Here is an 11320-nt window from a genome sequence, read left to right on the forward strand (position 1 = left end):
GTGCACCCTAACTAGAAAGTTATGGAGATAATTGCTTGCCCTCTGGGATGCAGAAGAACAAACTCAACTGTCGCTCGTTGGCCCTATCCATTTCTGGGGGATTGATTTATTCCTTACCAGTGGGCACATCTGAACTTCACTTGTCAGTGTTAATTAGTGGGGACTCAGCCCGATTCATTACGACTACGACCTCTCCTTTGCGCAGCTGCACTTTAACAAGGGAGCCATCTGGTTTGCCTGGTTGGCTCTGCCTTCATTCCTGTCCCCCTTCCCATCACTTGTGGGGTATGGGCTGGAAATGCCGCCTTGGAAATTACAGGTTGCTGCTGAGGTGGGACGAGGCACCTGGACCATCTGTCACACCGGGAGGAGCTGTCAGCACATCGCCCCCGTCGCCGCATTCCCTGTCCTCCTCGAGCTGCCATGCCAAAGAGTTTCCCTGCCAAACATGGAGCGTGGCTTGGTTGGGAAATGTGGGGGGGAATGAGGCTTTGGGCTGCCCCTAATATCCTCCTGAGAGGGGTTTTGTTAGTGGGCAGAGGGGGTGTGTTGCCTGTTGGTGGGTGGCACGTCACTGGTGGGTCAGAGATATCCCAGAATCGTGAGTGCTTATCTTGGCAATGGAGCGGGGATGGCTTTGTAAGCCTAAAATCAAACGCTGGCTCAGGGCAGGACCCTGCTTGAGGGGCTCGGGGATGTAGGCATCACCTGGGTGGGCCAGAGGAGGTGATGTAAGGAAGAGACAGGTTTTTGGGCCATAAAGTGGCATCATGGTGTGCCCGCACACATCATGGGAGAGGAGGAGTTACTCCCCACAGGATGTTTTTAGGCTAACGTGGGCGGTGAGATGGGGGACCACCACACCAGCACAGCCTTCCATTAGACTCCAAATTTCTGGCTGGCTCAATGCATTTTAGCGTTTCTCCCTACCCATCATTCCCTCCCGAAGGGTGCTGAAGTAAGAGGAACTTCTTGGAGCTGTCTGAGTGGGAGCATTTTGGATGGAGCCATCTGAGTGCACCTTTAATTAGAGTAATTATGGGTGTAACTTAGCCAAATTTTGTGGTGAGTGGGGTTATTGGCTTTGCTGGCCAAAGGGCTCATTTGCATGATTTCCATCTCCTTCTGCTAATCCTCGGGTCTATTCACCACTCCAATTACTCCTGACAAGAGGACAGGATTACACCCAACCCTTAACCTCTCCTCAAGCTTTCACTAGGGCTTGGCCCATCCAGTCTTAATGGCTGATGTCTAGATTTTTCTTTTGCTCTCCAAACAGTCTTTCTTGGTGTTTTTCCTCTTGTTTAAGCCTATTCTCTTTCCCCTAGATATTTTTTTTCTTCTTAGAGTTTGATCTGGAGTTATTTTTGCTTAGAAAAGTCCCACTCCTTCAAGGAGCCCTTGGGCGGGCAGGCACAGTGGCTTCTCCTTGGAAACCAGGAGCTGGGAGAAATAACAATGTGCCTGAAATGGAAACCCAGCACCTCTGGTGCCCTTCTGCATGAGCTTACTGCTCTGGAACGTGGAGAGAAATGCTGCTGGAGGTGGTTGGAGCAGGCTGGTTTGACACTAGACCTGAACTGCTTTCATATGGGAGAACTGGGAACCCCCTCAAGCAGTCCAAAACCAACCCACTCTCACCCGACCATGCTGTGGCTCCAGCACAGGGCAAGGGCTGGATGGCGACCCACACCATGGGGGAGGAGGATGGCCTGTAGCCCCCCAGCTATGTCTCTCCCTGTCCCACATGGCAGCTCCATGTGTGGCTGTTTGTTCAGCTCCTTTACTTCTTTTCATGAGTGGGTCAGTGGGGCAGTAGAGATACTCACACTCCCTTGTCCGACTCACTCAGGACCTGTGTGCTCACCACTATCATCAAAATGATTTTTTTTTTTTTTCCTCCCCAAAGTGCACTTTTGGAAGAAAACTTCTTGAAAAGGCTTTTCCCAGTGCTAGACCAAGCTGAGTGCTGTGACAGCCTGATGTGTTTGCTGGAGCCTCATCCTGGACACCTGCTAGAGAAAACGGTGAATGAGAACCGGCTGAGGTTCCTGGGCTTAACGACCCTCTTGCCCTATTGGCTTTGCTAATGGCTTTTTGCACCTACTGATGAGTTCCCGCTGCTGTGAGGGCAGCAGGTGGTCTGGGTTTCCCATTTGCAGGTGATCTACTGAGACAGGTAAAAGCCCCAGCCCTAGAGCTCCTAGGGATTTGTTGGGTGGCTGTGGATTTTGCCTCTTTTCTTGGATAATAATAGGCAAAATAGCAGTTGCACTGCTCTTCCTTCCCAGTGGCCTCACATCGCTGTGCAGAAGCTGTGACCCTTCAAAGGAGCGAAGGTGAGTTTGTTGTGTTTGGTTTTTGGTTTGTTTTTTATGATGTTAGTATGTGTCTCTTCTCTGCAGGTCCTCCTCATTTCTGTTCCTTGCTTGTTGTTTATTTTGGGCTTTGATGCTGCTGTTGCTTGTGCTGTGAGATGCCCTTTGCTTCTTCTCAGGGTTCATATTAAATCTTGTATTGTTGCTGGTTGCCTTTTCACTGTTGGGGAAACTAAGGTAGGGTAAAAACCCAAAGTAAGAGAGCTGGGAGAGGATGTTACTAAATGCCTTTTCCCTTGCTGCTTGATTGCAGCTGCTCTCCTGAGAAGCAAGCTGCCTTTGTTTCTGCTTTGCTTCTGAGTGCACTTGTCTGGTTAATGATGACTTTCTTGCTGGTTTGAACAATTTAAAACATAAATGTTTTAAGGAGAAGGGTGTCCCACCTATGGGAACCTGTGTCGTGTTGGAGTTGTTTGAAGTTCTGCAGAGGTTATGAGGGATGTGGTTAGTCTGTTTTCAGAGGACTAGGAAGATGAGAAGTTGTGTGGAGTTTGCATTTCTCATCCTTGGGTCTTATGGTGAGAGTGGAGCCCAGCAGTGCCCTTCTGTGGGATAGCACATGGTTTGGAGGGTCCAGGAGTGGGGTGCAAGCCTCTTTTCTGCTCCTATGCTGGCACATCTGCTGTTATTTTTTTCCTTCTCTGCTGGGAAAGGGGTCTCCAGCTGAGGTCTGTAATGCCAAAAGCCAACTGATGCTGCTTTGGTTGCTTTTGCAGGAGGCAACATCCAGGAAAAATGGGCTGGAGCTTGTTTGCTCTGCAAAAGAAATGGCTCTTCTTCTGCAGCATCCTCTCGGGGTAGCAGCCTTTCACCATGGAGCTCGGGCATTAGCTGGAGCCGTGTAGGCACTGTGCCTTTGATTGCACCACAGCGGTGTTTTTGTGGTTGCCTCCAAAAGGCATCGTTGGCCAGGGGCATCCCAGGGCAGTGAGCTCAGGGTCTGGCGAGAGGCTCCTCCTCGTCTTTGAAGAGTACAGCCCCACGGATGCTGTGTGAAGCTGAATAAGAGCCCTAAATGATTTGGGGATTTTATGCAGCTTGTTATCTTAGGTGTAGGTTTTTTGGGGGGGTTATTTTATTTTATTTTTTTTTTAAAATCCCAGCAAGAAATAATCCTCTTTTTCTGGTTGGAATAGAAAACGGCTTGATGCCACGAGGCAAAAAATAAAAGGAAGCTCTACCTGGTGCTGTGATGATTTGCAAGGCTAGTGAGAGACTACATAAGGCGTTTTCAAATAGACTCCAATATTTTTTCAGTGCTTAAAGAGGGCCTGACTATGTGACACCTTTTTTGAAGCCCTGATTTACAATGGACTCAGGCTGAGCGCATTATAATTTGCTGCACGAAGTTCCAAAGTCGTGGTACTTTCAATAATGAGGAGAGAAACCCTAATATGATTAGACTTTTTTTTTGGTATTGTGTTTAATGAAAAGCTAAAAATGTGCTAATTTGTGAGTCCTATTGTGGTAGTGGCATTGGAGGCTTTTGAAATGCATTACTGACTTAGGAAGTATTAAGAAAAAATGACATTTTGCTACTAGCAGAAAAGTCAATTATAATGTTTCCACACTTTAGAAAATTGCTGATGCAGGATGGGAGTTAATAGAACAGTCAGCTTCACTTTGTATTACTGGATTTGGGGGGTTTTGCTGCAAAATGTCGGGTTGTTTTTTAATTCTGATGGCAACTTAAATAATAAGCTACAACAGGCGCTGCGTGCTTTGGGCTTGTCTCTGGCCAGGATGTTCTGAAAGGAGATGTATTCCCTTGGGCCGTTCCCACCGGGAGTTGGAGTGTTTGACAGCCTGCTGTGGATGCAGTCTGCCCAGAATCAGGGTGAATTGTCATAAATAAAGATTTAGCAGCATTTTGCAGTGGGGCTGATCTCTCTCTGGTGGTGGAGGAGAGGGTGCCAAAATGCTAAGTCCGGTGCAATCTGCTTCCAGCACTTTCCAGAAGAGCCCTATTAATTTATTAAAAAACATTTAAACCAAGAAACAGGATAAAATAGCTGTCCTTACCCACTGTGCTCTGGATGGAGCTTTCTTCCATCTCCTGGAGAAGAAAATAGCAGTAAACTTTTCATAAGTTCCTGGGGAACAGAGGGGTGGGATCTGTGGAAGACTTGCTGTGTTGCCAGTGCTGGTTGAAAAAAAAACAAAACAAACCTCAGTGCTGGAGGAGTTGGCATTCAGGAGAGCACTTCCAATAACCCTGTCTCTAAATCGGTACAGGCTAGCAAGGAGAAATAGCTCATGTGAAATTGGCAGGGATCGGAGATGAGGGCTGGCACCAGTTTTAACAGGAGTTACTGAGTCTGATTAAAGAGCTTTGGCCCCAGCAGCATAACCTGAGCGCTTGACATAACCAGGGGCCTAATAATACCCGAGGCGCATTGTGAAAGTGTGACTTCACAGCGGCCACTGCCTTCTGCCCAGAGAGGGCCACTTCTCCTCCCTCCCTGCTGCAAGGGTGCAGCCCTCCTGCCTGGCTGCGTCCATGAGAGCTTGTTTCTCAGGGTTTCAACCAGCTGTCAGACATTCCATCTGAGGCAGGGTATTCACTACGCACCCCAAATCCTGATTAGGGCACTTTTCGGTTGTAGCAGGTCTTGAGTCTTTACTCTGGCTGGTTTGACTGCTGCCCCGTTGATGGCAATTGGGGGTCACTGGTGTTTTGGGGAGGTGAAGGCCGTGTGGGGAAGAATGGCTCCAAGGCTGAGTGCTGGAGTTGTGCTTCTTGCTCACCATCCAAGACCCTGCAAAGCTGGCCTCAGGGGCTATGTTTAAAGCATGTTAAAATCCACAGGGCAAGGTTATACCAAGACTTTATTGACTCTGGGAGACTGAAGACACAGTTGGGTCCCCCCTTCTTGGCTACTTTTCTACAAGTGTTCCAAAGTGGGATTCCTGCTTGGTGTGGTTAAAAGAGAAAGATGGGGACTGAGCACAAACACTTTTAAGAAGTCATGTCATATGTAGTTCTCCTGGGTTTGGAGGAAGCAATTAAGCCAATTAATTTATTGGTAAATTATCTTATGATGAAGTACAAAATAACTGCAATGAAACGCTGACATTCACATTAATACCAAATTAGTTACTGTATTATGACTGTTCTTACAATGAATGCCCAGTAATTTAATAGTAATGGGACATTTAAATAATTTAGCTGATAATTCTCTAGATCACTTACATATATAAATGAGCATGACAGCTTCTTTTCTCAACTTTGCTGCTGGATTACCTCCTACTACCACACCAGGAGGCAAAGCAGCCTGGCACGCCCCTCTGCCATGACCCAAAACTCACCTCTTGCTGGAAACTAAGTAAGAGACAGAGTGTGGCAAAGGGGATTTTTCCTTCCTCATCAGATTTTGGAATCGCCGTAGCTGGAAAGCAGAGTGCAACTGCCCTGCAACTGGGCTTAGCAAGGCCACAACTTCTGTGGTGAAAGATCTCTGGGTAGAGATGCTGTACCCAGGCCTGCTAGAGCAGTGTTCCTTCTGAGAGCACTATTAGCCTCGCGGTGGGATGGATGTTGGAGATCCAGCCAGGGCCACTTAATTGAATAGTTCAGCCATTGACACTGAAATTACTGTGTGCTAGCTCTGCTTGATGCAACAGCTTCATTTTCAAGTAGCTGCTCTTTCTGTAATAATAATTATAAATAGCACTACAATTGCTCCTCGTCCTTCCCTCCCCACTCCCCCAAGAGGATTCTCTAAAGGAGAGAGAGGATTTGGCAGCCACGCAGGGTGCAGTTTGTCTGCTTTATTGCCTCTTTGTCACCCCCTGCACCCACGGAGCTGTTCGTAGTTACCAGCTGTGGATTCCAGAACCTCATGGGATGGGGGGAAGATATAGTTTACACTGAAAGCAACCACCATTGAAATCTACACATAACAGACAAAATGCTCCAGTGCTTTTTTTTTTTTCTTTTTTTACTCATAAACTGATGAATATTGAAGGAAAAACTGTGGGCTTCTGTCCTGTCAAGCACACCTGGGACAGTGAGAGGTTCTCACATCCTTTCTGCCTGGGGTTGGTGTCATGCCCTGGAGATGGATGCTGCCATTCAGAGTGTTGCTTTGCTGTTGAGATTGCACTGAACCTGCTGAAATATTAGTTGATGGGCTTGCTTACGTCCAACCTAAATGTGGTCTTTTCATCACATCACATTCTGCTGTCAAACCTGTTGTGGAGGGGAGTATTCTACTGTCGGCAAGATTGAGGACAGAATTATCCAAATTAGTTTTTTTTGCAGATGAGAGCAGAGATGAGGGGTTTTAATGCAGACCCTGCCACCTCTTTGGAGAGTCTAGCTCTTCTCCCCAAGGATGAAGTTGAAGGGTACCTTTTTTAACTGAGATGTGCTGTCAGATTTGTGAAGCCAGCAGCCTGCTCCAAGCAAGTGCCAGCAAGGAAGAATAAAGGAAAGACAAAGTTTGCAGCTTCAAGTGATTAAATCCAGGGGCTGGCACCTCATACTTGTGGGGTCTCTTGTGTGGGTCATGACAGAGCTCCAGTAGCTGCGTTACTGTTTGGATGGCTGGGAGGAGGACTTGTGTACGCTAGAAGTGTTGCATGGAGGAGATCTAGTATTTCTTCTCCTGTCATTTGGATCTCTTTGGCAGGGCTGCAGATGGAGCCTAAAGGTTGGAAGGATGAAATCCAGGGAAGCCCTGTACTGGACAGCAAAACGTAGTCAAAGGAGACAACTGAAAGGGAGGGCTCTGTCCTATATGCTGTGATAGCACGGCAATCTATTCTTCCCTCGAGGAGAAAATTCACTTTATTAACCAGAGCTATCCAGTTCTTTCTGCTCTATTCAGTGATGTGATCACTTGAATTGTTTTCTGTGCAGTCATTTTCCTGCAGGTTTCTCCCTGGGCTCTATGTTCAGTCTGTAGTTTCTAGGATCATCTTTTCCCGTTGGATTTCTTCTTAGAAGCAAGAGAGGCTCAATACCATCCGCTTCCCAGAAGGTTTTGTGAGAGCAGCTTCTCAAGCAGGCTTTTGGGTCCTTCTGCAGGATTTCTGTCCTAAACCATGACCATCCAGGTAGAAGTGCATTTTCTGCAAGTTACCTGCCACCGTATTTCTGATCAAATAACTCTGTGCTAGTAGGGGAAGCAGGGGGAGTGAGAGGTTGGGATAGTACAAATATGCAGAAATATTTAAAATTTGATTTTTCTTTCCGTTTTACATAGACACATATCAGTAAGATCTTAATAATAAGCAGCGAGGAGTGCTTGAAGGGAGCTGTAACTGGCAGAGTATGTGTGATTTTTGTTTCAAGACAAACACTGGTTTGCAGTTGGGCTCCATGATCTTGAAGGTCATGTTCACCAAAATAATTCATGTCCTATCCTCAGCCTGCCCTCTCCCAAAGGTGAGTGGGCTTGATCTCTGCTGGAGGAAACCCGAGCAGCTTCCTATAGCACCACAACCCTCCCTGTGCCTCCCAGCCCATCTGTGGTGAAGGTTTAGAGAGGTTCTTCAACTTCCTGGGGATGGTGTGCCTCATGTTTCCAGCCAAATAAGTATTATGAGTTACTGACTGTCAAGCCAACACAGGTATGCTGCAGTCAGAGGTGAAAGCAGGTATTTGTGGCTCTTGTTTGCATGAGATCCTGGGGAGTGAGATCCTGTGCTTGGCATAAAGGTGGTGCTGGCTCTAGTAGCATCCTGGAGGATGTCCCGTTCTAACCACTGATTATAAATACTTTGCCCCCAAAGTTGCTGATTTGTGAGCAAACAAGATTGCCCATCAACAGAAATGCTATTGAGTGCTACTCGTGATATTTCGTTATTAGGCCTAATGGACTCTTTGAGTAGGAGACACTACATCAAAGCACAAGAGCAGGAAACTTCTGTCTCCAAGTGTCTCGGGTCCTTCTGTGCAGAAGACATTCCTGCCACAGATCTTCATGTTTTGCTGCTCAAGCACATAGAAAAAGCTGCTGCGATGCCACAGGCTTTGGGTGTGGGGTCTGAATGTGACGGGACAGACTTGTACTAGTGGGCGACTTAAAACAGAGTTGGCAGGAGTGGATTTGGAAGATGAAGCAGATCTGGGTGGATTTGGTTTAACACAGCATGAAAAACAACCTTTTAGAAAGCTCAGCAGGCCTGTTGCAGATTGCCATTACAGCTGCTGTTCTGCTACATGTGTGTTTTTTAAGGTGCAGATATATTGCTATTTGTGCAAAACAAGGTAATGGGGCATTGTTTTCTACTGCAAAATAGATTGTCAGGACCTCCACCAAAACGAGCGCCACCTGACTGCTTGGCTTTTGCTTTTGTTCTCCTTATTTTAATACTTTCTGTTAACAATAGCATACAGGAAATTGTCCATGATAAGGCACTAAAAGGTGAAACAGTGCTGGTCCTCATGCGTCTATGTAAATATTCAGCTTGTGGTAGACTGCGTTAAGCGTCTTACAATCCATCCCAATTAAAAAGCAGTCTTTATAGCTGTAATAGTTTTATTGAGAACTGTAACACATTAGACCTACAGATATATAAAGCAGTTAGTTTTATAAAGCATATAGGATATTAAAGTAATGAAAGACATTAATGTGACATCAATTTTTAAGGAGAGTTACTTGCTGAAATAAATGAGTATAGCCTAAATGTTGATGGCATGTTACAGTCCTGAGTAATGAACCCTTCCGCTCCCTAAAATCTCTTAGAATAAATAAGGCTTGAGCAAGTCAGTGGTCATTAACTCTTTATCCTCTGAGAGCTACATGTCACATTGATGTCTCATCCGATTTTTTTTTTTCTATTTAACTTCTAAAAAAATTCATTCAGAAAAGAATTCCCATTCCTGGAATAGCTATAAGTAGGCATATAATGTCTTTTCGGTGGAGCTGTGACTGATATTGCCAAATGCAAAATTCTTCAGGAAGTTAGTTCTTTCCTTTTTCTTTACTTGCTTTTCCTTTTCCTTCTTTCTTACTGCCTGCCAGTGCTCTGTTTTTTGCTTTACCCAGTGGTGTCTTGTTATACCAAGCCTAGAGAACAAAAAAGCACGAGTATGTTTCAATAAAACTTTTTTTTTTTTTTAAAAAGAGAACACTTAAGAAACTTTTTACTAGTACAGTGGAGCATTCCTTAAAAAAAAAAACACCACCCAAACCAACAAACCCTCTTAAAATCTTGGCTGGCTTATGGAGAAGCAGAAATGAAATCTTTGGATCTCTTGAGAACATTATTATAACTAGGAGTATAGCAATTGCTTGCTTGAACGGTGTCTCGTTAACAGGAATACTTAGCTGGGCCATTTGTGTTGCTATAGTTATGGAAATGTTAGAACTTCTAATATCAACCCTATTTCTGAGGCATATAGCTCTTGTCAAAACTCCCTCTGGTCTGAAACTTGGCAATAGACAAAGCATGTACTTCTCATGGCTCTGCAAATCCATCCAGACAGGTTTTTATTTCGATGAGAGAGCTTAAGAAGCAAAACAAACCCTGAACACTAAAAACCTGTTTATTGCTTTCAGATGTCTGTTCGCAGTCCTGTGACTTGTAAATGATTTTGGTGTAGCTGCTCTGCAAACTTGCCAAGCTTCTGGACTGTAATGTCAACAAGGCAGTTCTAGGCCATGTGAAAATAATGTAAAGTGAAGGAGAAGGCAATGTTTTAATGCTAGAAGTGCGTAGGAATTAGTCTTTTCCCACACAAGTGTACAGGAACCTTTATTGATAAGGTTCTGCCAACACCACAGATTGAAATGCCACCAGGTGTTGATATGATCAATAAAATGCCTTTTTTCCTGACCATATTCATCCATGTGCTTTCCCAGGAGTGAGTGTCTTTCCTCTAACCACAGACCACTGCCCCAGTGGTGTCTTTCTGCCTTTTGCTCAGGCCCCTGTTGTCTTCAACCTTCCCACAAGTGTGGCATCCTGTAAAATCTACCTTTTCTGTGTGATCCACCTGAAATGCTGCCTCCAGCTTGAGGCTGGTAAAGCTACCCCTAGGAATTTGCCCTGTCCAGTTTCCCAGTATGTGTTGCAGGCAGCAGCAAGAGAGGTAGTTGTGAAAAGAGATATCTGAAGTGTACAGGGAAGAAAAGACCCCTTGGTGTTCCTCTCCCAGCTCCAGATGGTCCTTCTTGGTGTCATGCTCCTTAAAGGCTTCCTCTGGGTCCCAGAAAGGGGCTGATGACAGGCACCCTGTTTGGATCTCTTGTCTTGCAGATTAAATGCTGTCAGCAGGTGAGTGAAGTCTGACAGCTGTCAAATGTCCAGCTGCCTGCTGGGCAGCCCTAATGCTGTGATCTCTGCTCTAATTGCCTCAATTAGCTGAGCACCCATCCTCCAAGAACCTGGACTCCACTGATGAAAACATCATGCAGGCTGTTGTGCATCCACATCTAGATGGTGCTGTGGGAGCTGTTTGGGAAGAACTCCAGCCTCTCAGTGCAGTGGCCTTGGCAATTGAATTTTGATGTACTAAAGGTGGGCTCAGGCCAAGCTACTCCTGCATCAAGGAGAGCAGACACAACCAGGATAGGGCAGGGCAGGGAGGGTGTTTGGAGATGGCTCTTCCTAGTCCTTCATGTGGGTAGAATAAGAAAAAGTGGTAACTGTGACTCTTGGCTCAGGTGGGATCCAACTTCCCCAGCAGCAGCTAGTGATCACGCAGTGTCTCCAGCCTTCATGCATGACAGGCTACAAGGTTATAGAAGTTCTGCTTTCCCCCGAGGTTTGTTGTTCTGGGTATGACGTTCTTTAGACTTTAACAGGGAGGTGGAAAGAATAACAAAACCCTGCAAACAGCTTGCTGGGAGCTTGGTAGGGTGGAAGGTGCTGTTTGGTGGGTGCACGCTGGGGAGGTCAACTCGCTGCCCACTCAGAGTTGCTGATAAAGGACGCTGCTGCATGTGGCAGGAGGGGGCGAGACCCTTGTTATCTCTTCTCCTTTGTTA

The 11320-nt window shown here is 46.0% G+C and overlaps 1 protein-coding gene across 1 annotated transcript in view; it reads right to left on the reverse strand.

Annotated features, from left to right (window-relative positions):
- The window catches only part of IQCA1 (IQ motif containing with AAA domain 1), a 114294-nt gene that overhangs the window by 5813 nt on the left and 97161 nt on the right, over positions 1–11320 (reverse strand). The window contains exon 19 of the mRNA XM_009873806.1: positions 9343–9397. Within this exon, the coding sequence (XP_009872108.1) occupies positions 9343–9397 (55 nt within the window). The remainder of the gene's footprint in view (positions 1–9342; positions 9398–11320) is intronic.

Source organism: Apaloderma vittatum, unplaced genomic scaffold (assembly GCF_000703405.1).
Source record: "Apaloderma vittatum isolate BGI_N311 unplaced genomic scaffold, ASM70340v1 scaffold7077, whole genome shotgun sequence".
NCBI lineage: Eukaryota > Metazoa > Chordata > Aves > Trogoniformes > Trogonidae > Apaloderma > Apaloderma vittatum.